General features: G+C 53.0%; 1 protein-coding gene across 3 annotated transcripts in view; it reads left to right on the forward strand.

Annotated features, from left to right (window-relative positions):
* Positions 1-13,613, forward strand: part of Ptpru (protein tyrosine phosphatase receptor type U) — a 71,513-nt gene extending 57,900 nt beyond the window's left edge. Inside the window, exons 19-30 of one of the 3 annotated variants that reach the window (XM_027937345.2) lie at positions 422-458; positions 1,083-1,180; positions 1,265-1,381; positions 2,089-2,243; positions 4,094-4,229; positions 4,690-4,839; positions 6,285-6,458; positions 7,784-7,924; positions 10,391-10,516; positions 10,657-10,814; positions 12,078-12,213; positions 12,450-13,613. In XM_027937345.2, coding sequence (XP_027793146.2) covers positions 422-458; positions 1,083-1,180; positions 1,265-1,381; positions 2,089-2,243; positions 4,094-4,229; positions 4,690-4,839; positions 6,285-6,458; positions 7,784-7,924; positions 10,391-10,516; positions 10,657-10,814; positions 12,078-12,213; positions 12,450-12,512 — 1,491 coding nt within the window. In that variant the 3' untranslated portion in view covers positions 12,513-13,613. Of the gene's footprint in view, positions 1-421; positions 459-1,082; positions 1,382-2,088; positions 2,244-4,093; positions 4,230-4,689; positions 4,840-6,284; positions 6,459-7,783; positions 7,925-10,390; positions 10,517-10,656; positions 10,815-12,077; positions 12,214-12,449 lie in introns of those variants that run through there. The other 2 variants (XM_071617557.1, XM_071617558.1) reach the window with 2 other exon arrangements.
* The last annotated feature ends 13,914 nt before the right edge of the window (positions 13,614-27,527 follow it).

Below are 27,527 nucleotides of genomic sequence, written 5' to 3' on the forward strand. Positions count from 1 at the left end.
CTGAGGACCGTCTATCCTGAATGCCCTGAGGGGGGTTGGAAGAGCTGACACCTTTGGGGTCTAGGGTTGATTAGGGCTTCTGGGACTCTGGGAACAGGGCAGAGTCACCTTGAACTTTTTCTCCAAATATCAGCCTCATTTTAAACAGATACCCCCCCCCCCCCCCCACTTTGTGAATTGGGAGACCCTCCAGGCCCACAAGGGAGTCATGTCCTCTCTAGGGGTCACACAGCAAGCTGCTGATGTCCCACTTGTATTCCCTTCCTTGGGGACAGGAGGACAAGCTTACCCTGTTCAGGAGGCCCTGGCCATGAGTGTGGGCAGTTCCTCAGTGGGGTAGGGGTGCTGCTGGGGGAGAGGAGGAGGGGCTGAGCATTAGGAGCTGCTCCCTGGGGTCTTACCACACCCTCTTCTGTTGCAGGGTTACCACAGGTCAAACCACTTCATAGCCACACAAGGTACCCGGCCCCTCTGCCCGTGGGCGCCTCCCTGTGTTGGAATGCCTGCCTGTCTGCCTTCCCTGGTGACCTGCTTGGCTCCCTGTCTGCTTCCCCATGTGTCTCTGTCCTGTGTCTTATCCCCACTCTCTTTGCCTTGGCCTGTTAGCATCTGTCTCTCAGCCTCTGTCCTCTCTGTGTTCATATTTCCTGATGTGATCAGTTTATCTGTAATTCTGGTCCATCTGTCTGTCTCCATGGTGGTATGCGTGAAAGGGCTGGGCAGGCCCAGTCCTGGTGGGTGTGGGTTGTGCATCTGGTGTAGTGGCCTCCTGGGTCCCGTTTGGCTGAGTCTTATCCCCCTGTCGATTCGTCCATCCTTCTTGGAGACTTGCCCCATGGACCAAAGATCTGCCCTCCAGCTCTGCTTCCTGGGTCCCAGTCAGCATGATGGGGCTCTCCAGCCAGGCCCTCCCCTGATGCTGCCCACCCCCGGGCCCTCCAGGCATGAGTTGGCAGCTGCTGGGTGTATGTGGGTGAGCATGAAGCCCTCAGTGGAGCCCAGAGAGCCTCCTGGCCTGGGGCAGCAGTGCTGGGCAACAGGCAGACACTTGGCTCAGGGACAGGCACCTTCTGCACCCCCAGGGCCAAAGCCCGAGATGATCTATGACTTCTGGCGCATGGTGTGGCAGGAGCACTGCTCAAGCATCGTCATGATCACCAAGCTGGTGGAGGTGGGCAGGGTAAGCAGGGCTGGAGGTGGACTGGGGTGGGTGGGCCCTGGGGCAGTGAGGGGTCCACTGAGTCCTGTCCTGTGGGGGCTGCAGGTAAAGTGCTCACGGTATTGGCCAGAGGACTCAGACATGTACGGGGACATCAAGATCACACTGGTGAAGACGGAGACGCTGGCTGAGTACGTGGTGCGCACCTTTGCCCTGGAGAGGGTGAGTCTCCCCACACCTGTTCCTGTAGCCCAGGGAGCGGGAGGGGTGCCCAGGGCAGCACCTGGCAGGAGGCCACCTGCTTTCTGGGAGAATTGTGGGAGATGGAAGGCAACTGACTTTGCGGGTGGCTCCAAGAGGAGTTTGAGATGATGGAGACAATGATGACGGCTGCCTGGTGTTGGTCCTACCCTCTGGGGCACTGTGGCCAGCCTGTCACATGTTAGTGCAGCCCTGGAAAGCTCTGTGGCCTAGGTGCTGACCATTAGCTCCATTTTACAGGTAAGGAAAGTGAGGCTTAGGTGACTGGCCAGTAAGCCCTGTCCACAGTCCAGTAAGCCCTGTCCACAGTCCAGTTGTCTGCCCAGTAAAATCCTTAGGGGAGGGACAGTTTCCCCCTTGGAAGGAAGGCCTGAGATTCAAAATGATCTGGGTTTACACGACAGGCCCGTGTTTTAACAGTGTCGGTGTAAATATCAGGCAGAGCTCTGTCCAAGTGCTGTGTGACATCTGCCTGTCCATTGTTGGGAAGGAGGCTTCTCCTCCATGGGCCTCAGTTCCCTCTCTGGTACAATGGATGTTTATCCCTTCCTCTCCAGTACCGAACCTCACCTGTGAACACGAGGAGGCGCTCCCCACAGTGCCTGGCACATGCAGTATCTTTCAGAGGCTGCCAGCGACTGTGACTGTCCTTCCCATTGTCTCCACAGAGGGGCTACTCTGCCCGGCATGAGGTCCGCCAGTTCCACTTCACAGCATGGCCAGAGCACGGTGTCCCCTACCATGCCACCGGGCTGCTGGCCTTTATCCGGCGCGTGAAGGCCTCCACCCCACCCGATGCCGGGCCCATCGTCATCCACTGCAGGTGGGAGGGCCAGGGGGTCCCGGGAAGGGGTTTGGTGCTGTGCTGGGGTGGGGTGGAGTAGGCAGGCTCAGGGCCCCCAAGAGGGACTGGGCCTGGCTCAGCCTGCTTGGAGATGGGGCAGAAGAGAATAACCCACTTTATCTTTGAGTTTTGGCTTGAGGTTGGCATCCACATGTGCCACAAGACCTGTGTGATGCTGAGGAGGTCCTGAGCCCTGAGGGGCCGCAGGGGTGGTGGCACAGCACCAGGCTCAGTCAGTCCAGCCCGCTCCTGCCCATCAGGTGTTCTGGGTTTGCAGGGGCTGAGAGGACTTCAGCCCTTCTCCCCTACCCACAGTGGGCCTTGCATGTCCCTGGCTTCCCTCCATAGCTCTTGCCTGGTTGTCTTCCTGTGACCCCGACTGTCCTTCCTCTCTCTGCTGTGTCCTCCGTCCCTCCACTAGCCCTTGGGCTTCAGCGAGTCTCTTGAAGCTGCAAATCCATGGCCTCTAGAGCTAGTCCTGGCTCCTCAGCTTCCCCAGTGTCATGACAGACTCTTTTCTGTCCCTGCCCTGCCTCCTCCAAGCCAGCTTCTTAGTTTTCTTTGTATGTCTTTAAGATGTCATCTTTAAAATCTAAGACTTTATGGATAGATACTTAAAGCAAAGTATACTTAGATCTAAAATCATTAAATGTACCTGGAACGTTGTGAATTTTCACAGACTGAACACACTGGTCGCTCCACTCAGATCAAGAAGCAGAATATCCATAGAACCCAGAGGCCCCTTAACCCAGTTCTAGAATGTACTCGCCTTCCAGAGCCATCACTGGCCTGACTTCTCAGCCCTGGTCTTGTGTTTGAACTTGACATAAATAGAGTCCTGCACAGGTGCTCTTTGCTGACGTCTTCAGTCCATCTCATGTTTGTAGGTTGTATCCTTTTCTTCTGGGCGAGTCGGCTACGACATATTCGTCCATCCTGCTGTTGCCAGGCCTTTGGGGTGGTTGCAGTTTTGAGCTGTTAGGAATAGCGGTGCTAAAATAAAACAGCAGTGCTAAGGACAACCGAGTGCATGTCTTTTGGTCAAGAAATACAAGCATTTCTGTGGGATCGTATGTAGGAGTAGAAACGCCGTCTGTGTGAACGTTCAGCTTTAGCAGAATCTGCCAAGTAGTTTTCCCAAGGGGTTGTGCTGACTTAAGGCCCTTCCAGCAGGGGACAGGATAGGGAGTCATTGTATGTCCTCCCTGACACTTCAATGCCACCATTTTCAGATGTGAAATCTTAATGTCATCTTTGTACCTGCTCCCCCTTAGCTCTGGTGCTGGGCACACGGGTCACAGTGATGAACCCAACACAGCCCAGCTCTCAGTGAGCTCCCAGGGGTTAGGGAGGCAGCCACAACCACCACGACTATGTGGCTGGAAGTGTTTTCATGAAGCCAGGAGGCAGATGGCTCCAGAGGCTCAGAAGAATGACACCTGCCTGGAAGCGATGGAGGTCCCTAGCTCTTGCCTGGTTGTCTTCCTGTGATGAGTATGAGCTGTGGGGTTTTGAGGGATGTGCAGGAGAGCTGGGGACACCAGGAGGAAAGAACATTCTTGGAGTGAGCTCTGACATCATCTTTGTCTAATTGCAAAGTTGGACTGGCTTCACCTCTGCCTCTCCCTCTCCTTTCCCCTACGCTCCTTCTCCTGAGGCCCCTCTCCAACTCTGTCCCCTGTCACAAGGCACCAGAGCTCTTCCAGCAGCCTGCTCCCTGGTGCCTCCTTGCTGGGTCATTTCTCTCTGGGCTCCAGCTCCTCTCTCCCGTCTTTTCCTTGGTTCTGGGTTCCCTTCCCTGACGTGCCCTGGGGCCTCTCTCTCCCCAGCGCTGGCACTGGCCGCACAGGTTGTTACATCGTCCTGGATGTGATGCTGGACATGGCGGAGTGTGAGGGTGTCGTGGACATTTACAACTGCGTGAAGACCCTCTGCTCCCGGCGCGTCAACATGATCCAGACCGAGGTGCGGGGACCCCACCCTGTCCCCACCACTGCCTCTGGGACCTGGATCTCTTACAAGGAGCTCAGGGAGGGGGGCATGTGTCTGAAGGTGTCCTTGGGCTCTTCCCTTCCCCAGGTGGTCTGGCGAGGTGAGCTGCGCACCTCTTAGCATCCCTCAAACTCAGCCCCTAGAGCTGGGTGTGGGGGTCAAACAGCAAAGGGTGCTGAAGTCAGGACATACCCGGGTTTGTGTCCTCACTAGATCTGTGACCTTGGGCTGTCCCCTCACCTCTCAGAGGATCTCCCAGGGTGTTATGGGGATGCAGTGTGAGATGAGCTAGCAGGTCCGTGAAGGCTGCTTAGGTAGGACTGGACTCCGCCTTAGAGTCCTGCCTCAGCCTCGCGCTCACTGAGGCCCTCTCTCCTGCACATCCCCAGCTTCTGGTCCTCTGCTCGTCTCATGTTCTCATCTGCTGTTCCAGGAGCAGTACATCTTCATCCATGATGCAATCCTGGAGGCCTGCCTGTGTGGGGAGACCACCATCCCTGTCAACGAGTTCAAGGCCACGTACAAGGAGATGATCCGCATTGACCCTCAGAGCAATTCCTCCCAGCTGCGGGAAGAGTTCCAGGTGGGGGGACGGAGGCGTGTGTGCGTGCTGGGAGGTTCTGAGTACCATAGGCCTTGAGGACCAAGCAGGAGGGCCCAGCTAGACACACAGGTGGAGGGGAAGAGTTGGGTTACTAGGAAGGACTCTGAGACAGTGGAGGAGTGGTGCCTCAGCATAGTTAAGCGCTCATGCTTCAAAGTCAGATAAACCTGGGGTCATATCCTGGCTTGACTAGTTGGGTGCTGTGAGTGGTCTTGAACAAGTCACTTCACTTCTTTAAACCTCCAGTTTTTTGCCCAGAGAAGAAAGATAGTTGACATTGCCCTTGTAGCATTTGTAGTCATCAGGATTCTTTTGGTTGTGATAAAAATCCAGCTCACTGACTCCTGTAACTGGAGACCCTGAGGGTGGTGTAGATTCAGTTATGGCTGGATCCAGGGGCTCAGACGATGATGTCCTTTGGTCTCGGTCCACTCTTGGTTCTACTCTCCTGTTCTTGGCTTCATTCTCAGACCCACAGCCGGCACTCGGCAGTGCCAGGATCATGTCAGTCTTGTCAGGGACTCTGGAAAAAGACCCTTGCTGCTTCCAACAGCCCCAACGAAAACCCTAGACCCAACTCTTGTGCTTCCATGCCTGAACTGGGATCAGGAGGTGGAGCACACTGATGGGCCCGGCTTTGGTTGCCTGATTCTGCATCATCATGCTGTATGGCTGAGAGCAGGGAAGGCCTATTGCCTATTTCTAGAGCAGTCTCCTGGTCCCCAGGCAGGCAGTGAGTCCAATGTCCTCCCTCTCCAGGGATCTTAGCAGGTATAGCTGGACCTCACATGCCAGGTGCCAGGGCTCTAGAGCCACCTGGGTGACCTCACAGGAAATGCTGCTGGCCATGCCTGGAGAAGGGTGTCAAGCTCGAGGATCAAGATAGGGTTGGGTTCCCTGTGAGGGGTCCCCAAACAAGAGAAAGACCTGCAGATCTAGATGCACAAGGCCTGCAGGCAGAGGGGTGGCTTTATTTAGTACCAGGTGCTCAGGACTTGTGTCCTGTGACCAAGGACAGTGGCCACCTTGGACTGGCACCTTGATCTGCTTTATGGGAGCAAGGGTTTTAGGGCCTGTCGCATTGCAGCCCTGCCGGGCCAGTGCCGGTCCTCATTGCTCCTACACATTGGTCTGCTGAGCTGCGCTCTGCCCCGTGCTCGGCCTGCTCTCACTTTTTCCTCCCAGCAGCCCCTGGAAGGAGGCATATTATTTTCCTATTTTACAGTTGAGGAAAACTGAGGCCGAGAGCTACAGTAGTTGTCGGGGTTACGTGAACGGCAGGGGGACAGACTCCGCTCTCCAGAGCTCAGCCCGGGCCCTGCCCAGCCAGGCCTCCATTCCTGTCCCTTCTCGCTAGACCTCAGTGTCTCTGTCCACCAAATGGGGTTAACCGCCCTGCCCAGTGTCCACCCTGCTCTTTGTAGACGCTGAACTCGGTCACGCCGCCGCTGGACGTGGAGGAGTGCAGCATCGCGCTGCTACCCCGGAACCGCGACAAGAACCGCAGCATGGACGTCCTGCCGCCGGACCGCTGCCTGCCCTTCCTCATCTCCACCGACGGGGACCCCAATAACTACATCAACGCAGCCCTGACTGATGTGAGAGCTCGGGGGTGCGGCGGGCTCCGGAACTCCCCCTCCCAGCAGCATCTGGAAAAGTCCAGGGAGCAGAGGGAGGGCTCTGCCTATTGAGGGCTCGGGTTGAGGGCACCCTCTGCCTATTGAGGGCTCAGGGGGCAGCCCTCCTACCCCTGCTGACCTTCCTCAGGACGTTGTCCAAGCCAGTGACCCCCTCAGGTGTTGCTCTCAGCACGCGTGGGCTCTGGGTTGTGAAGCCCAGGTGGGGCTGTCTTCAGGATCCAGCCCGCAGGGGCCTTGGCTGGGGATGCCTTGAAGGGTTTGGGGCTGGACTGGGAGACGAGAGAGCGTGTCCTGGAAGGTGCAGCTGGACCCTGCTCCCAGTACCTGGTCTGCAGTGGGGACGGGTTCCCTGGTCTTACCTGGCAGTGTTGTCTGAGGGCTCGGGAACCATTTAGAAGTCCCTTTTCTTGCCCCGCCATCCCCACTCAGGGGGCTGCACCTCCTTTCCTCTCCTTTCCTCTCCTCGCTGGAGCCAGCCGAGAGGCAGATGGGTAGAGAGTCAGGTGTTGCAGATGAGACTAGAGAACATGACTTCACGTTTGTGGTCACGTGAGCTGGGTGTGCCCTTGCCTGTCAGCCTGTCTTCGGCTGTACACACACAGGCCACCCCTCCCATTAGGGACAGGCCATCATGTTTGGCAGGGGTCAGTGGCTGTGTCATGTCTTCCAAGAGGAGGGGGCTGAGCTGAGCAAACCTGCCCGGGGAGGAGTGAGCAAAGGGGGGCCACCCGGACATGGAGACCAGAGTCGGGGAGCAGAGGGTCCCCTGCAGGCCCAGGGAGGTGTGCTCTTGATTGTGGTGTGAAATCTCTGTTCTCTTGACCCTTGCATTTGCGGGGCAGGACAATCAGTAAATGAATATACAGTGGAACGTCATGCACTGGAACTTTCTACAGAGAATACCAGGCAGGAGCATTGAATGTTGGTTTGTGTGTGTGAGCATTTTTGATGAGGTGGCAAGGGAGGGCTTCTTTGAAGAGGTGAGTTCAGCAAAGACCAGAAAGAAATGAGGGAGAGAGCCATGCAGACATTTGGGAAATCGGGCGAGGTAGCAGGTGCAGACGCTGAGGCCGGGCCAGCTGGCTCCACCCTGGGGATCGTTTGCTGTTTTAGTTTGTGGGGGATCTGGGCACTAGAGGCCTGGGGCCCACCTGTCAGCTCAGGCCTCAGTGTGCCGGGCAGCCTCTGACGTGGCCACTGCAGGTGCAGGAAGACGGCCTATGGCAGAGCTCAGCCCACTCCAGGGGCAGTGAACTGCCTACTGAGTGCTGGTGTCCCTGCAGAGCTACACGCGGAGTGCGGCCTTCATCGTGACCCTGCACCCCCTGCAGAGCACCACCCCCGACTTCTGGCGCCTGGTCTACGACTACGGGTGCACCTCCATCGTCATGCTCAACCAGCTGAACCAGTCCAACTCCGCCTGGGTGAGGGCCCCCGCTGGCCAAGGCCTTCATGGGTTCAAGGTCACGGTCCCCCAAAGCAAGAGTTGGGGCCCAGCTGCACCACATGTTGTTGTGTGACCTCAGTTCAGTCATACTCTGTCCTAGAGCCTCCGTTTCCTTGTCTGTAAAACAGGGGTGTCAGACTGGAGCAAAACAGCTGCTTTTATGGAGTTCCCCAGTAAGTGCAGACTCTGCTTTGCACTTATGGTCTCATTTATGACCGACAATGACCTTGGGGTGGGGATATCTCCAAGGTCACATAACTGGGAGCTGTGCCTCCCATCCTGCCTCATTCAGAGGTTTTTCCAGGAAGTTTATCAGTATCTCAACTAAACTGCCAGACAGGGGGCCTTTGGCTAGAGTAAAATTCAAGCCTCCGATTTCTTGATGGTTTGACCTACAGTCACTTAATTTACTTCTTTGAGCCTTAGTTTCCTTCTCTGTAAAATGGAGACCATCACAGGAACTTTTATTATAGGGCACTGTGCTGTGTCTGCCTGTGTGGGCACGCTGAATGTGGCAGGGATGAATATGAACAGGTGACAGTTGATTCTGAGGTTGGCCAGACACTGGCTTGGTGATCTCAGCCTGGTGATGGCCCCTTTCACTCTCCCCATTTCCTGTTGGGACTCCCAGGGCTGGAGCCTCTGTAAGTACAGATGCCCAGCCTTCTTACCTGGTTTGATCACATGCCCTAGGACTTTGGACCTCCTTACAGTCCCCACTTTCTGCCCCAGGATGTCAGGAAGACTTTTTGTAAAATAAGCACGATGGCCTCCTACTGATGATGTGGAGGAAGACTGTAGCTGGCTGTCCCCCGCTGCCCCGCCCTCAGCAAGGTACTGGGGATTAAACCCAGGCACATGCTAGGCAAGTGTTTTATTACTGAGCTACACCCGCTACCATTTTATTTTTTATTTTGAGACAGGGTTTTATTAAGTTGCCCAGCCTGGCCTCCAAATTACGATCCTCCTGCCTCAGCCCCCTGAGTAGCTGGGATTACAGGTGTGTGCCACTGTGCCTGGCTAGCTGGGCTCTTTGTGAGTCAGGCTCTTGGCTACATGACAGGACCCTGCAGGGAAGGGACCTAGGCCCAGGGTGGGGATCTGGAGAGTCCCAGGTGTGGCAGGGCAGACATCTATCTTTGCCAAGATGGGGGACAGGGACTGAGAGGGACCTCGTAGACTTTGCTCATTGCTCATCAGATTGCTCAGGTGTTCAGCCAACTTTTCCCAGGGACAGCTCCCTGCCAGTGGGCAGACAGAGGACTCAGCATCTCCTAGATCTCGTGGCCCAGGAGGAAGCAGGTCGAGAAACAGATAGTGATGGCCCAGAGGAGAAAGGCTATTGTGGAGCTGGCACGAGACTCAGGCCTGGGGACAGCGTGTGAGGAGGGCTTCCCAGAGCAGGGAGTGTCCTGGTCAAGATGTGGGGGAGGGTAGTGTTCTTCGGGTGAAGCAGTGGGAAGAGCCATCCCTGGGGAGGGAGTAGTAGTTCGAGGAGTTGCTGGGGCCCCAGGTAGAGGGAGGAATGCAGGGTCTTGTCTTGGTGGTCAGAGGGAAGCCAGTGGAACTTGGCATGTCATTTGGGATGCATTTAGGGGCCAGCCTCAGTAGTGATGGTATCCTCAGCATCTCTGTCCCTGACACATGCTGAGTATCTGCCTTATGCCAGACATAGCACAGTGCAGAGTGTTCTTATGCTCCTTTCCCATGGTCCTCATGGTAACCTCATGAGAATAGGTCCTGTGATGGTCCCTGTTTTACAGAGAAGGAAACTGAGGCTCAGGGAGGTAAGTGATCTTAGCCTGGTTTCACAGATGGAAGGGAAGATCCTCTCCTGGGTTCCAGGCAGAGAGGAGCTAGACCCCGGGGCTCCTGGCCGATCCGCCTATATTCTGTGTGTATGGAGGCGGGGGACAGGTGCCTCCCCTGCCTCCAGTCTGTGGTCTGGCGGGGGCAGCTGTGTAGCACCCTGACTCTGTGGGGCCCTGGGGCAGGGGTGCGGTGCTGAGCCCTGTTGCAGCATGAGGGATACCCCACCTCTGAGCTGAGGGCAGAGGCAGTGAGAGAGAACCTGAGGGGCTGGTTCTGGGGTGAGCAGGGAGACCTGGGCCTATTCCTGGAAGGTGGCTTCATGTATTGGTGCATGTTTTGCACACATGTGTGTGAGTGTGTGAAGGTGTAGGGTTCTAGCCACACGGCCATGGGCTCCACTGCCCTGTCTGTGAATGGTTGGTCTTGGCTGATCTGATGTGTCAGTGCTGGACACCTGGGGGCAGGTGTGTGCTACAGCTGGTGGGTGGGTTGTGGAGAGAGGGGGGGACTGGTGAGTCTGGAGTGAGTGGGTGGGCCAGGGTACAGGAGCAAGCAAGGAGCCCGGGTGGGGTGGCTATGGCAGAGTCCTGGCTTGGCTCTACCAGCTCCCCTCTCTCCACACTTGCCCCAGCCCTGCCTGCAGTACTGGCCGGAGCCTGGCCGGCAGCAGTATGGCCTCATGGAGGTAGAGTTTGTATCAGGCACCGCGGATGAGGACTTGGTGGCCCGAGTGTTCCGGGTGCAGAACATCTCTCGGGTATGTGATCTGAGGAGCCCAAGGGTGAGAATGGGGTAAGGGCAGCTGGGGCAGCCTTGAATGGCCCTCAGGAGGTCACTCATTAGGGGCCCCTGTGACTCCAATGGTCAAATCCCTTTGGTTGGCTGCCCACGCCCCAGCTGCAGGAGGGGCACCTGCTGGTGCGGCACTTCCAGTTCCTGCGCTGGTCTGCCTACCGGGACACGCCTGACTCCAAGAAGGCCTTCCTGCACCTGCTGGCTGAGGTGGACAAGTGGCAGGCAGACAGTGGGGACGGACGCACCATCGTCCACTGCCTGTGAGTGCCTGTGTGCAGGGACAGGTGGGGAGGGGTCAAGGAGCAAGGGCAGAGGTCCAATCTAACAGGGCCTCAAGGCTGGCACTGGAACCTCTGGGCTCCCAGATGGTCATGGGCTGTCCCCAGCCAGCCAGGTCTGGCACTTTCTTCCCTGGAGGAACCCAGTTTCCAGGGTGTAGACTTGACCCTGAACAATTGCCCGGTACCCTCTGTAAACATTGGATTTCACCAATTAAGTTTTTTGTCAGAATTTTTCACCTCATGAGATCACAGCATAGTTTTTTATGCCAGTGGAATTCTAGCCTTTGCTTTTGCAGGGCACACAGGCAGTGTCCCCTGCCTCCCCTTCTCTCCCTCCCTCTCTCGATCCCTCCCTCCTAGTGGTGAGGGGCCATGTATCCCATCCCTCCCTCCCTCCCTCCCTTCCTTCCTTCCTTCCTTCCCATCATGCCCCATTCATAAATCCGTGCAACGTGGCTCCATTCAGTCATTTCTTTGCTTCCTGCTTTTTCAAGTTTCTGGTACTTACCCAGCCCTCCCAGTTCCAGGCCAGGCACACTAGGGGACTGAGTCAGCCTGAGCTGGACCCTCAGGACTTTCAGATCTAGCGCGAGAGAACCCTGGAGAGGGGGCTGAGGCCAATTTGGTCTCCCATCCCAAGGGACGCCCCACAGGGTGCAGTCTTAGGACAGAGTGTGGCTGGGGGAAGCTGAGGGTCTGGGGAAGCTGCCTCGTGTGTCTGCGCTGCCCAGCGGTGAACAGGCTTCCCATGTCCATTGTCCATTTTGCTCTCCGTGTCTGCTTGCTGCTCCACTGCCCTTCTCTGTCATTGCCCTTGTGTCTCACTGTCATTCCTTTCCAGTGTGTATGGCCTCCTTTCTCAAGGAATCTGCAGTCCGTTCCTCCTCCAGGATGTATTTTCTGAGATAGAGGTCATTCCAGACTCTGAGCCGCCTCTTTAACCTGGTCCTGGGGCCACCCTGTGGGCCGTCCCTCTCCCTTCTGTTCCCGCCAGGCCCCGCCCCACCCTTTGCCCCGCCTCTTTGGATCCTTAGCCACGCCCCCTGGCGTCTGTGGCCCCTCCCCTCTTATTTCCTTAGATCCCACCTTAACCCCTCCGCCCTTTGGCCCCTCCCGGCCCCTGCCCTTGGCCTTCAGCCTCTCTGACGCTGCCCCATCTTTTGATTGCCTGGCCTTCCCCTTCCCCCTCAGGTGCCCAGGCTCCCAAAGCCCTGCCCCAAACCTTTTGTGTGTCTCCTTTAGAAACGGAGGAGGCCGCAGCGGCACCTTCTGCGCCTGCGCCACGGTCCTGGAGATGATCCGCTGCCACAGCCTGGTGGATGTTTTCTTTGCTGCCAAAACGCTTCGGAACTATAAACCCAATATGGTGGAGACAATGGTGAGGAGCCGCGTATCCCATGCCCAGCCTCCTCTTTCCTGGTCCGTGCTTGGCCAGTTTCCGCAGCACCCATCCTTCCCTACCTGGTCCCCACCTTTGGGCCTTGGTCTAGTCCTGCGGTGCCAGAACGTTGTCCCGGTTTTCCCCTTCCCCGGTGGTGGGCCAGGGCTCATGCTTGCCCTCTCCCCAGCACAAGGGAGGGTCAGGCTCGTGATCCCTTCTCTCCCTCTCCTCAGGATCAGTACCACTTTTGCTATGATGTGGCCCTGGAGTACCTGGAGGCTCTGGAGTCAAGATAGCGGGGCCTCTGGCCTGGGGCACCCACTGTGCACTCAGGGCCAGGCCCACCGGCAAGGAGGACTTGTCCCCCAACTCTGCTCAGCCATAGTCCCACAGGGAAAGTGCTGGAGTGGACGTTGGGCCATCTCGATGGCCTCTTCCACGGTGTACAGCGCCTCTCACTGTATCTGTGGGCAGGCTATGGGCCAAGGAGGAGCTGAGCAAGACTTCAGCCCAGCCCCACCTCCAGAGGGTCCTGCAGGCCTGGGCTGAAAGGCCTGGCACTGCCGGGCACAGTGACGGGGCCTCAGAACGGCCAGCTCTGGGAGACCCAGGCCAAGTCCCTTGACTGCATACGAGCCCTTGCTAGAGATGAGCGAGGCCTTGCAGAGCGAGTGTCCCAAGCCAGTTTCCACCTGGCGCAGCCCTTCTGCACACAGGAAGACAGGAGGAGGGTACGCTGGGCTTGCCCCCTAGAATCCCGTCTGGACCAGCCCCTGAGGGCTCGGCCCTGATTTGCCAGTGGGACACACTGACCATCCTCTTCAGGGGAACTGCCGTGCCCTCCTTCACCCCACTGCCTCCTGCAGCCCTGGGGTATCTTGCTCACCACCCCTCTCCGCTGCTGCTTCCCGACGTGTGCTCTGAGCTTCCCAGAACCAGGATCTGCCCGTGCCTCCCAGCCCCCCTCCCTGACCCGACATCTGCAGAGTGAGGTCACCTCAGCCCTCTCTTCCCTTAGCCTTCAGGCCTTCATGGCTTGGTCATGCTCAGCTTGGCCAGTGACCGTCTGCGAGGCTGACCCACAGCCCCTGGGGTTGAGGCCCCTTTGGCTCCTGGTCAGGCTGCTCCCCGGGGCAGGGTGTGCTGGAGCCGAGCTGGTCACATCCCCTAGTTCGGAAGAAGAACTGAATGGAGGATCAATGCTTTTTGTTTCTTTCGTTATTTTTTGATGGGTGGGTGGGAAGGTCTCCTAAAAATGGGGCAGGCCACACCCCCATTCCGTGCCTCAGTCTCCCCATCTGTAAACTGTAGATATGACGACTGACCTACCTCGCAGGGGGCTGTGGGGAGGCATAAGGTAATGTTTGTAAAGCGCTTTGTAAATAAACATGCTCTCTGAATGCCACCCGGCAGCCCTGTGTGTATCTGACCAAACTGGCGCCTGCTCGCCTGCCCCCAGCCTCCCAGTGCAGTGGGGCTCAGAGGCCTGGGGTCTAGTCTGTTCTTAGTTTTTCTCTCCACAATGTGGTGTGGTGTGGTGTGGTGTGGACCAGGGCGTTGCTCAGGGTTCTTCTACGCGCAGAGGTGGCTCCAGGGCACCCTGGCCACGGTGGCCTCCACCCAGGCCTCGAAACAGTTCCTCAGACAGTGAGCTTCTTCTGGAGACCCCCAAGGCCACAGAGCTGCCTGTCACGCCACTGGAGACCTGTTTCTGGGGTTCAGTTCTTTCTGGGGTAGCATGAGAGGCTTAAGCTTTGGCATCAGAGACACAGACCCCACCAGCTGTGAGACCGTAGGTGTAACATGGGGACAGTCCTGTTAGGTTGATAGTGATCGAGGGTCTCATATGGTACTAGACATGCTGGGAGGGCTGTTTACAAACACGTGGCAGAGACAGGGACAGAAGAGGAACATCCCTGCTAGGGTTAGGATCACCCAGCTGCCCCAGCCCAGACTCTGTCTCCCTTACGCGCAGAGTGGAAGGAGGAGGGGGCTGGCCAGAAGGGACCTGAGTCACTCCTGATGCCATCGCATACTTGGGTGACTTGGGGCAAGACAGTTCTTGTTTCTGGGCCTCTTTTTTCATATGAAAACTATGATAAATCTGTTCACCCAGACTTTCTGTGGGTCAAAGGATATGACCCCTTCTAAGGACCTCACAATTAAGTTTCCTTTAATCTGAGTTAAAAGTTTATCTGGCAGTTGTGACCCCACTTGGCTAGGGCACAGACCGACTCCCTTGCCCACATTTTGAACCATCTTTAAGCCTTACCTCATGAGCCTTCAATGTATGTCACCAATGCTGGCCGAGCTTTGACCAATAGAATGTGTCAGAAGTGACAGGGTGTGCATCCTGGATCCCAGGCCTCAAGAGGTGTTGCAGTTTTTGTCTTTGTCCTGGAACACTGCCATGTAAGGAATCCTGTCTAGCCTACTGGATGGTTTGAGGGCACCTAGAAGAGAAGCAGCCCATCCCATGAATAGTCATTATCAACTGCCAGACCGTGAATGAGGCTGTCACAGACCTTCCGGCCCAGCTGATCCCAGCTGATCTGTCAGGTGAGTGTAACCACTTGATTAAGCTCAAAGAAACTGCCTGAACAACCTCTAAATTTGGGAGAGATAATAAACAATTCCTTTCTTAAGCCATTAAGTTTTGGGATCATTTGTTACGTACCAAATACTAACTGATACATACAGTTAATTAGTGTATACAGCTGGATACAGCTTTACTCTTTGCCCCATTAGTGTGAGCTGCTAAAGGGGAGGGAGTATTCTGTGTTCATCTTGCATATCTATTATTCTGTGTTCATCTTGCTATATCTATTGCTTAGCAAAGAGGTTGTCTTGGAGCTGGTGCTGGGGAAATGTTAGCATTTGGAGTGAAGGAAGAGGGGGTGTGGGCCTGTCTGCCTGCCTGCCTGCCTGACCTCATGTGGCCTTTCAGAGGAACTGGGGAGTGGGCTGTGTTGCAAGAGGGCCAGCTCCGGAATCAACAAGCCAGAGTCCACCCCCAGTCCCCCACCCCACCAACGGAGCAACCTTGCATAGTCCCCTGAGTGTTGCTCACTAAACGTACCTACTCACAGGATTGGTTGTGAGGTCTAGAGATGAAATACTTAAAAAGAGCAAGCATCGTCTCTGGTGACATAATCGGCCCTCAGTGCAGGATAGCTCATGTCATAATACAGATGGTCCCTGATTCAGGATGGTTTGACGTAGGAGTTCTTGACTTTATGATGGTGCAGAAGTGATTTGCATTCAGTGGAAACCATGCTTTGATTTTTTGGCTGTTGATCTTTTCCTGGGCTATTGATAGGCAGCGTGATGCTCATTCCCAAGGCTGGGCAGCAGCAGGAAGCACAGCTCCTACCAGCACATGGTCAGAGGGGGAAGAACTATTAGTGCGCTCCAGGGTGCCGTTGCCCGGCTGTGATGTTTGGTGGGTTAGGTAGACTGAATGTATTTTTGACTTGGGATATTTTCAGTTTACCTTGGGTTTTTTGGTACAACACCATCGCTAAGCTGAGGAGCATTTGTGCCAATGTCCATGGATATTAAGAATGATGACCATTACCTTTTGGTGAGTTTTACTGTGTTTCAAAACTTAATTCACATGACAACTTTTTTGTTGTTGTTGTTGAACTCAGGGTGTTTGACCACTGAGCCACATCCCCAGCCCTATTTTGTATTTCATTTAGACACAGGGTCTCTGCTTAGTGCCTCTCTTTTGCTGAGGCTGGCTTTGAACTTGTGATCCTCCTGTCTCAGCCACCCAAGCCGCTGGGATTATAAGCATGTGCCACTGTGCCCGGCACACATGACAACTCTTTAAAGTAGGATTTCTGCCTGTTATTTTTAGAGATGAGGAGATGGAGGTTCAGGGAGTGAGTTTACTCGTCCAGGGTCACTTGGCCATTATGTGGCAGAGCTGGGACCTGAATCCATGTTCAGGCTGACTCCAAGCCTGGGTCCTGCCTGGGTGGTGTCCATAACTGGAGGATCTCTTCCATGGCTAACCTGAGGCCAGGCGTTGGCTTCCAGATGCTGTGAGATGGTGGCCTTTTGGAGCACAGGGAGAGGAATGGCTCAGCAGGCTCTGTCCAGTCCCCTGGGGCCGAGCAGGTGAGGGATAGACGCCCCTACCTCCCACCTTAGCCCAGATAACAGGGTTTCCCTGGGCACAGCAGGCTGCTGCTGTCCTGCAGGAGCTGAGTTTTCTCTTTACGCCATAATAAATACAGCTGCAGGAGCTGCCAAGGCTATTGTCCCTTTGTATGACCTGTGCTGGTCACTGATTGGGACCCGTTATACTTCCAGCTGCCCAGGAGACAGAGCCATGACTTTGAGGGATGCAAAGGCCACTGAAAGCCCTGGTTGAGAGGGGCCTGGCCACTTTTTGTCACTGGGTACTTCGCCACTGACCTTGATGGACAGGAGCTTAATGAGCTTTGGCCCCGACACCCCATGCCTGAGGGCAGTGCAGAAATCATAGTGTTTCCTGGGCAGACTCAACAGGCCCAGGCCAGGCGGCGTCTCATGGGTGAGGTGGAACGAGGGCTTTGGATTTGGTGAACTGCAGAAGCAGCGCTTTATTTGGCACTTACAGTGTACTGCCGATCGCTTTGTGAGTTTGTCACCTGTCAGCCCCCAGTGAATTCTGGGAAGAAGATACTGTTATGACCCGTGTTGCAGTAGAGCAGGCTGAGGGAGTGTAAGCAGCTGCCCAAGGTCAGAGAGCCACAGGGCATCCCAGGAACAGTGGTGGCCAGAGCGAGCTGTGAAAACAGGAGGCCAGAGCCTGCCAGAGGACCCTCCCATGGACTCCAGCTGCTTGGGCCTAGGACTAAGTTCCAGGACCCCTGGGTCTGACCTGGCCTCTGCCCCTCTTGTGGGCTTCTTTGCTCTTGAGGTCTCATCTCTGGTGCTTGTGACTCTGATCACCGCCTGGACACCCTTTGCCAGTATCCACATGGCTGGCTCCTTCCTGGGGTCCAGGTCACGGTGTCCATGTTCCCTCCTGAGATTTCCACCCTGAATGCCCTGGATGGCCCTTCAGCCTCCTCATTCCTGTCACTCAGGGCCTTCCTCGTGTCTGTGCCTCGCTGCTTTCTCACATGGGAATTAGCTTTTAGTTTATTGCCTACCCCATGAGACTGGGAGCAGCCAGTGTGCTGGGGCCATGTGGATCTTGTCCCAGTGTCTCCTGCACGGGACACAGGATCAGGCACATGCCAGGCACCCAGTGAGTGTTTGATGAATGAATACAAATTGTAGGGTGGGGACTCCAACTCAGGTCCATGGTGCCCCCAAGCACATCATGATCATGCTTCTGGATGATCCAAGGACTCATGCCACGAGGCCAGGTTCCAATGCCCGCTGGGCTGCCACCATGCTGTGTGGCCTTGAGCAAACCTCTACCCTCTCTGGGGCTCCGTCTCCTGATTAAGTGGGAGTAGGTGTTTCAAGGGGGCAGCATTGGGTTCAGCATCCCTCAGTGACATTGGGTGGATGTTGCTATCTGGTGCCCAGGCCACTGGCCTAAGCATCTGCCTTCTGAGCCTCATGAAGTCTTGGGCTTCAAGATATGGGAGCTTTGTGGTCTGGGTTTCAGTTGATGGGCCTGTGCACCTCCTTTGGCAGGTCCTTGAATTACACCCACTGTAGACCTTGTTCCTCATCTTCCCCAAATCCTGAACAGGAGACCTCCTGCAGACCATTTGACAGGAGGAGACAGGTTTGAGAGAGGCAAGGCAAACCACCTAAAGCCACGTGGCCAGAAAAGAACCAAGACAGGATTCAAACTCATGTCTCTGGACTCCAAGGCCATTGCTCTCAAAATCATTGTGGAAATCCTGGCAGAGCGAAGCCTGAACCACATTAACTGCTGGAAGTCTGCCTCGTCCATCAGTCCATCTGCTCTCCTAACACTCGCTAAAGCCGAGCTCAGCCACAAATACCATAAACAGGCTCAGCGGAGGCCCATAATCACAGAGCCTCCTGGGCTTGGGGCCTGGCACCTTGTCGGCCTTCAGAAAGTGCTGCTTAATGAACGGTTGGATGTCTTGACTGTGCAGATGGTGGGGCGGCCTGACTCAGCGAGCGCCAGGGAGCTGAGAAAGCCTTTTCAAGAAAAATGAAATGTGTCTCAACTCACTTCCCACTTATTCCCAGGGGTGGGAAGAGGGAATCTGTCCAGGAATTTTATTTTCTGTTCATTTGAAAGTGGAACAATGTGGCTTTCTTGAGCTGTGTTTGGTATGTGGCTATATTTTCTTTTTCAAGAGAGCTGGGGACCATGTTTGCTCCCCAGGGTTCCAGCCCATGACTGCTTCTCCCCCTCCAAAAGGTACAGAAGCCCCTGCCCCTCTGGCCTCTTCCCTGATCAACTCTTGGCTCCCTTCCACGTCCATCTCTGTCTTCTCATGCCACTTATCAGAGTATTGTTTCTGAGCTCCAGACATGCCCTTCTTGGCCCTGCTTTGTGATCCTAGAGCTGGACCTGGAAGCAGCTCTTGTCCGATGGAGCAGTGTTAGGTATGGTCAGTAGAGGGCGCTAGAGGGACATTGTGAGGTGACAGCATCAGGAATGCACCTCTCTTCCGGGTCTGGTCTTCTTTCCCTCTTTTTTTTCCCCTCAGGAGCCGAGGCCCAGTGCCCATCATCTCAATGGACCAGTTCCAGATGTACCCTTGGGCCTCCGTCTCCAAACTGGGAAGCTCTTCTGCAGACCTGCCCCACTCACCCTCTTGGATCATGCTCCCACCCAGGGGCCACTGGTATAGACTGGGGTAGGCTACACTGCCTGGCAAGTTTCTTAGCCACCAGGGACTGCATGTTCCTGTGGCCGTCACACCCTCCTAGAAGAGGTCTGAATTGAGGGAGGACCGTTTCCTGAGGCCTTGCTTCCTCCGTTATTCACTTGGCCTCATCATGGACATGGTAGCTACGTTTTTGCACTTGTGCCTCTGAGTCCCCTTTCAGTAATTATTTGCTAGATCAAAATTCTTTATGTTACATTTTCCATGTACATATTAATAGACACGGGCCCTGACTTCTCACTGGATGCTCGTGGATACAGAATTAGGGGCAGGTGGTCCCAGGAGACAGACCCTCAAGTGTGGGATTTTGATTGGTTTCATGGTGCTTTGGGTTTGAGCACCGTGCTGAGCTCCTTGCCAATGGGACACAGGATGCTCCTAACCTACAGCACAGTGGCATCATAATTATGCCATCACCCATGATGGATTTGAGTGCAGTGCCAACTGAAGCAACAGTCTTGGGAGCCCAAGTGATGATGACTGCCCTTGACCTTTACATCAGTAACAACGACTGCAGGGACTGGTGTGGGATGGATCCTTGAAATCACTGGAGCACTTACTAGAAAGAAAACAAGTTCAGGTTCTTGAATTCTCTGCTCAAACCATACTTTGAGAACCACAGAGTTTCCCTGTAATTTGTAAAAAGAATCTCTTGTTTCCTGTAGCCGAAGGGCCGATATTGCTGAAAAATGAAACCCAAAAGTTAATTGTGTGGGTTGAACAGTTTAAACGTCAGTGAAATTTATAGCATCACCAAGTTTCTTATGTGAAAGTTCGTGCATAAATTAGGGGAGAATGGTATCCTGAAACTTGGACTAGGGACATCTGGTTGGACTCGGATAAAGTGGAGAATCTTGAATCCCTGAGTCACCCTGAGCCTCCCTTGCCAATGGAAATAAATTTCTCTCTGGGTCTCAGAGATTGGTTTTCCTTTGTTTGGAAATTCTGTGATGACCTTATATGGGACAGATGCCTTGGAAGGGGGTGATCAGTTTCCTTAAGATATACCACAAAGACCGTTGGAGGCCCCTAGATCCTTCACTACCATCTAATCTAAATGTACTTCATGGGGTAAAGGTACACACTGGGACCCAGGAGGAGATAGCTCACCCAACAGAAGAAAGGAAGGAGTTTGCTGATGGCAAGATTTGACATAATCCTGGGGAATGTACGTGGGAGTTGGTTCTAAGGGTAGAAGAGAATATACGCTCATTCTGAATTCAAGGAGGTGGATTTGGTATTCAATGTGTTAACTTGTGCAGCTGAAGTTGGCTCTAACAGCTTACTTGGTTGTCTGGCTGAAACTTGGACTTGAAAGGTGGCTTATATTTAATCAACTTGAGATGCCAGAGCTTCTGTGGCATAATATAGAAGAGGGGATCCAAAGTTTTAAGGAGATAGATATGAGGGTGGGTTTATCATGTGATCTGCACCGCTATCCTCAGATGGTGTTTCATGGAAATTTCCAGAAGACAGTCTTAACTAAGGTGTGGAGGAATGCATTGTTGAAGGGAGAACCTGTCCAGGCTTTTGAGTTTGCTGTCCTTCATATGAGACTTCCTGATTTCATGTGGATGATAATGTTCTGGAGCCACAGAGGCTAAACCATGTTGCTTAGTAGCCAAAGGCCAGGATGCTTTTACTGTAAATGGCAGCACAGATGACCAGTAACTAGAATGCCTTGGTCCATAGGTGTCTTTCTTGGTGGCTCACTGGTTGCTGTGACTATGCCAAGTTGGACAGCCTACTAGGCTATGGCTTGATCCGTATTATAGAGAAACCAAGCAACCAATCTGTAATACTGGTGAAAAAACCTGACTTGAATTATGTGTTGTAGAATTGTAGCCTCTTATCCAGTTTCCGGACCTCAGCCAAGCTCACAGATCAGAGCCTCTTGATTGATGAGGATGTAGAGAAAGTTCCTGCAGCAGTGCTATAATTATGTTCCATATGTCTTCCTCTAAGCTTTTCTACAGGGTCCTGTGGCCCTTTGCTAGAATGACTGCACTTGGAAAAAGAAGGCACTTAGATCTCTGGGGATTACTGGACATGGACTCTGAATTTATGATGATTCCTGGGGCTGCAAAGTACCACTGTGACCTACCAACGTGTTGACTTAGGTAATCAGGTGATAGAAGCTCAGCCTGTGTGTCCAGTTTCTGATTATATAATTGAAGGAGACCTTCTTGGTAACTGGAGGAGTCCCCACTTTGAGACTCCACCTCATGGAGTGAGGTCCATTATGGAAGGAAGGAGCAGAAGTTCTGGAGCTGCATCTCTCTACCATGATAGTGACCTGGAAGCACTTCTCTATCCTTGAGAGAATTGCTGAGATTAATGAAATCTTGAAATATGCAGAAGTCATGATCCCTATCCCACTCCCACTTAACTTGCCTATTTGACTTATGTGGAGGTCATATCAATTTTAGAGAATGACTGGATTATTGTACACTTCATCAGGTGGTGACTCCAATTGCAACTGCTGTCCCAGGTAGAGTGTCTTGACTGGAGCAACCCAGTATACCACTTTGTTTGTAGCCATGGACTTATCTATCCATATTCTCTAGTAATTTGTGTTGACCGCCAAAACCAGTTTGCTTTTACCTGGAAGGGCCAACAATACACGTCCACAGTCTTGCTTCAGAGCTAAATCCATTCTTTTGCTTTCTTCCCTTATATAATCATCTATATGATCACCTTGACATTCTGCAAAGCATCACCCCAGTGCACTATACTGAAGGCAAGCTGGTTGCACCTGATGAACAGGAAGTAGCAGGTACAACATATGTGGAGGAGAGGGTGGGAAATAAATCCCACAAAAGTTAAAAGGCCTGTAATCTCAGCAAAGTGTCTTGAGAGTCTGGTGGCCTGGAACATGTTGAGATGTCTCCTCTGGGGTGAAGGTCAAGTTGCTGCACGTTACACCTGTACCATGAAGAGACAACAGCACTAGGCTTTTTGGATTTTAAAGGCAACGTGGTAACATTTGTGTGTGTTACTTTGACTCATTGACAAAAATCCCTTTATAAGACTTCCAGTTTTGAGTGGAGACCAAGAAGAATCTGCAGCAGGTGAAAGTTTCAGTACAGGTCCTTCTGTCACTCAGTCCTTATGATCTAGTAGATCTAATGACTCTCAGTGTCCATGGCAAGTAGGACTGCTGTGTGGAGTCTCAGGCAAGTCCCCAGGGGGAATCGCAGTGCAGACCGCTAGGATTTTAATGTGAATTTATTCCCTTTTATGCAGATAACACCCTTTTTCTTCAGAGATACAGCTTCTGTTTTGCTACTGAATGTGGTACAAACTAGATGCCAAACTGGGACGTCCAGTGACCATGCAGCACAGATTCCTATTTAGGAATCTTTTGATGCTACTAACTGTAAGGTTAGCTCTGCACAGCAGCCACCTATCATCAAGTGAGATTGACATTTAGACTTCACTTGGAAGCCGTGAGTTGTAAGAAGAGCTGTTGGTTCCAACTCAATTTACCATCGACTCCTGCCTCTTCCTCCAGTCCCGCCTGTGCCTTCATCAGTGTTTCTTATGACCTGTTGGCTGAAGAGCGAAAACTCGAGCCTGGTTTACAGATGCTGCTGTACAGTATACCACCCCAAATAGAAGAGGGAAGTAGTCCAGTCCCATGAGGGGTGACCCCGAAAGACAGTGGTGAAGAAAGCTTCTTTTCAGTGAGTAGAACTTGAAGCAGTGTATTTGGTTGTCCACTTAGGAATGAGAGGTGGCCAGAAGTGTGGATACCCACTGACTTAAGAGCAGTTGTTAAAGATGTGGCTGGATGGTCCAGGACTTGGAAGTGACAGGGACTGGAAGACGGGCTACAAGGAGTTCTGGAGAAGAGATACAGAGATGGACTCCTCAGAATGGGTGTAGACTGTGAAGATCCGCGTCTCACATGAACACTCACTGAAGAGCGTCCACTGCGGCAGGGATTTTCAATGATCAGGTGAACAATATGATGTGCTTATGGTTGTCCACTGACCTCTTTACCCGGCTATCCCTGTGCTTACCCAATGGGCTCATGAATAAAGTGGCTCTAGCGGTGGGGACATAGGATATGCGTGGACTCAAGAACATGAATTTGCCTTTCTAAGGGCTGCCTGGGATATTGCTTCTGCTGGATGCTTAGTCTCCCAAAGAGAAGGGCCACACGAGTCCCTCTGCATGGCTCCATTCCCTGGATGGACCAGTCATCTTCTAGCAGCAGGTTGATCTCAGTGTACTTATTCCCCATATAGGGAGCAGAGAGCCTTCCTTACTAGCATAAAGTCATTTTCTGGGTGTGGATTCGCTGGCCCTGCTCGTAATGCCTCTGTCAGCACCGCTATCGGTCCACGTGCTCATGGAATTGCCTCCTGCACCACCGCATTCGGCAGAGCTTTCTCTTCCCAGGGAGCTTACTGCACAACAAAGGGAATGCGGCGATGAGCTCATCCATGGAATCAACTCTTTTTACCACATAACTCATCACCTGCAAACGGATGGTCTAATTAAAAGTTGGAATGGCTTACTGAAGGCTCAGGTGTGGCGCCAGTTGGGAGACAGGCCTTGGAAGGAGGCAGTATGTGCTTTGACTCAGACACCACTGTACAGTGCTGCCTTTCTCTTTGTTAGAATACGTGGGCCATTAATCAAGGGATGGAAGTGGGTGGTGTTCTCTGTCAGTGAAGCTTCAACCAGGAGACAGAAGCCACATTGCATTAACTGAAGGAAAATAAAGGAGAACTCTAAAGAATAGTATTAAGGTTGAAGGAGAGTATGCAAGAACTAAAACCTGGAAGGGAGGGAGCAGCCTCCCTCTGGCTGGGACTCAGATCACTGGAGGGAATGTATTTACAGCCCTTTGGATGGTGGGAAAACTCACGGGGTTGGGTTGTGCAGGCCAGAGATGGTCTCATGGTGGGTCAAGGCTAGTGGGCAGAGATCTGCCCGCTGAGGTGCTGATGAAGTTTGGAAGCTGCCTGTGGGGTTTGCTGTTGAACTTGCTGGGAAGCCAGTTGGGGCACTGGTTGTCAAGAAGTTTTCCAGCATGTTGGGATTGGGGGGATAGGAATCCATCATTGGGAAGACGAGTGGAGGTAAGCTGGGGCTTCCATAGATCTTGCCTTGGGGAAGCCAGATATGGAGATGTTGCTACTACCATTAGGGGTGGGGTGCTCCGCTGAGTGTCCTGCATGTCATCTAGTGCTGTAGGAGCAGGACCAAGTAAAGTGCGTTGGGGTCAGATAGAGTATTCAGTGTCCTACCGGTGTTGTTGACAAAGATTAACATCATGCCAGCTTGCGAGAGAAAAAAATTGCATCCTAAGTGGCCTTGAAGGGTGGATTTGGAGCTAAGAAGTAATAAACAATAACTGGCAAAGCTCTTCTATTATTCTTTATCACCTGCTCGTAGAATTTTTGCATCTCTATTAGCAAATATAAGTTCTCTGACTGGGAGACCTTTGTTCCCAAGGTGGGTGACAAACCCAGTGACACAGCATTGGTTCCAGTGAATGGGAGGACGGGACTGCCATCTGGCCATTTGAGGTCCTAATGTTATTCAACAAACAGAAAAACACCTTGCTCTGCTGGATTGGATGAGTGGTCCTGATTAACCAGGGGAAATTGGGTTGCTTCTCCACAATGGGGCCAAGGAGGGCTGTGCCTGGAACTTGGAGGATTCTCTGTGGCTGCCTCTCAGTAGTTCATGGCCAATTGTAAAGGTTAATGGAAAACTTCAGGAATCCAAAAAAGGCAGAATAATTGAAGACTCGTACCACTCAGGAATGGGATTGTGGTTCCCTCTTCTCAGTGAAAAAAACCATTTAGCCGAGCTTCTGGTTGAGGTGGGGGAAATGTGGAAGGGGTAATGGAAGGAGGAAACCATAGGTCTAAATTACGGTCTTGTGGCCAATTACGGAAATGAGGACTGTAGGAGCTTTGCATATTTTCTCTTTGCTTGCTATGTGTATACATTTATATCTAAATGTCAATCATTTTCTTCTCCTTCCATCTTCCCATTATTATTTATATACATGTCGTTGGAGGTTAACTTTACCATTTACCTTTAGGAAACAATATTCAGTGTACCTGAATTTAGAAGTAACTCATATAGCCAGCGACGGACGCAATGATGTTAAAACTATGTATCTCTTCACTTTAAGGCAAGCACAAGAACTTCCTTATTTGGACAAAGGAAAACTGCATCTGTGAGTTAGAAAACTAGAGTTGCTTTGTTGTAAGGGGAATCTCAAGGATGTGTTGAAGGTATGTGTAGAAGACAATTAATCAAAGGCCAGGACTGTGACAGTTATCACCTTAATGTCTCTTAGCTCCAGGTCACCCTTCTTTGCCCTGCTGGCCACACTGCAGCAGGACCTGTAAACATTTTTTTTTTTTTTTTGGGTGGGGGGCTGGCTGGTGCAATGCTTATCTCTGCCAATAGAGGGCACTGTAGGGCTACTGCTGGGTGACAGCAGCAGATGGCATGCCTTTTCTGGGTTTGAACCTCCTCTCTTATTCAGTATGGGAGCTGCCTACTTTGAGCGGATATCAGGGACCAGCTCCACTGCACCATCAGGTGAGGCAGTCCTCACCTGGCAGCCAGTTTCATAGACCAGCTTCAGCCCCACCCTTAGTCATTGCTAGAGGTAGTAAAATTTCCCATTTCTGTGTTATTTAGCATCTGCTTTCACCCCTGTCTGTAGTTCATCCCCTTTGGTTACTGGACAGTTCTTCACATTATTTTTTTTAGGTAACGGGTGTGCTCTCTGTTTCCTGAATGGACCTACTCATATCCCCTGCCCTCTGGCTCCTTTGTGACCTCCATTTCAGTCTACTGATCTGGGCTTCCTCTTGATCTTCTCATCTTGGCCTTTCTCCTCACCTCAGCCTCTCACTGCTCTGCTTGGGAGCGGCCCCATTACTGCGCAAAGACAAGGATGTGGCATCCTCCCAGCATGCTTTGCAAAAAGGTGGAGTTTCACAAAGACAGAGCCTCCAGCTCTTGGATTCTAGGCCCAGATTAGGCCCCCTAAGCTATGTATTTTACAGGTGGGAAAACGGAGGAGAGGTTGCGATAGATGACTGTTCACCTCCAAGACGCTCTGATGAGTTTTAAAGTTTTGCCCCCCATCTTAATTTCCATTATTTTACGCGAATCTCATGAGAACCCTTCTTCTCATGGGTTGGCTGAAGAGATCTCCTTATTTCAACTGTATAATTATTCCAGTTAACAAAATGGTTCTTAACTGGGGGCAGTTTTGCCTCCAAGGGGACATCTGGTTATCACCGTAGGGGGTGGCAACTAGCATCTAACCGACAGAAGTTAGGGAGCTGCTCTCATCCTGCAAGTCACAGGACAGGTCCCACAACAGTGAGTTATGTGCTGCATGATGTCAGTGGTGCTGAGGACACATCCTGAGCTATAGGCACAGAAGCAGAGGTCCCAAGAGAGGAAGTGACTTGCTGAGGGTCACACAGAAGGTAAGCCACAGAGAGAAGGGAGCCCAGGACCCCAGACTCCCAGCTGTGGTCTCTTCAACTATTTCTCTTTCTTCTCCGTGGACTAAAGGTAGCAAAGGAAATGGGAAGTTGGCAAGGCCTGTCCCCAGGAATAGCCTGCAGGTCTCTTGCCCCCTGCCTTTTTAAATTAGTCTTTTCTGTTGCTAATCAGGTGATGCCACTTATAAAGAAAAGAGGTTTCTTCTGGAGAGGGGGACCCTGTGCGCACTTGTGTCTTCCGGTCTCTCTCCCTCTTATACAGCTACCCGGATCCAACCTCAGGAGCTCTATTCTGATGACCTCATCTGACCCCCATCATCTCCTGAAGGCCCCCCTCTGCCCACCACAGGGAGATTAAGTTCCCACCCTCTCAGTACCTCACAATGGGGATTAAATTTCAACACAGGACAACGCCTTCCTTCGGGGACCCAGTCAACCAATAAAGGAACCATAGAACTTAGCGAACCCCAGCCTTTTCCCAATGCAACCATCTGCTTTCCCAACTTCTGCTCCAAGTTGCTGAGAAGCTGCTGAGAAGCTGCACTCAGTGCTGGCAGCGATGTCAGAGGGCATGTGCCAGAGTCAGCTGGCTCCAGCGCCATCCTGCCTCCCTCCAGCCTTCCTGCAGACTCCTTCACCTTCAGGGACAGTCACATCCTCCTCTCTTCTCAGGTCCCACCCCACCCCAACCTTTCGCTCTGCTCCGCTCCTCGCCAGGGCTCCCTCCTTCCCTACCCCTGTTCCCAGCCAGCTCAGGAGCGGAACTCAACCATTTCAGGACACAAGTTCTGCCCTGGCGAAGGCCAGTCTGTTCATCTCCTGCATCCATTGCTTTCCTCCTATGCTGTCCCTGCATAAAGGTGGCCTGGATCTTGAACCCCATTGGCCCTTTAATTTCTTCCCCAGGATCTGTGGCAGCTGCTTGGATTGGCTGTTGCGAGCCTGCACCAGCTGCAAGACTCCAACTTGTGCTTCACGCCCAGCTCAAATG

Source organism: Marmota flaviventris, chromosome 10 (assembly GCF_047511675.1).
Source record: "Marmota flaviventris isolate mMarFla1 chromosome 10, mMarFla1.hap1, whole genome shotgun sequence".
Taxonomy (NCBI): domain Eukaryota; kingdom Metazoa; phylum Chordata; class Mammalia; order Rodentia; family Sciuridae; genus Marmota; species Marmota flaviventris.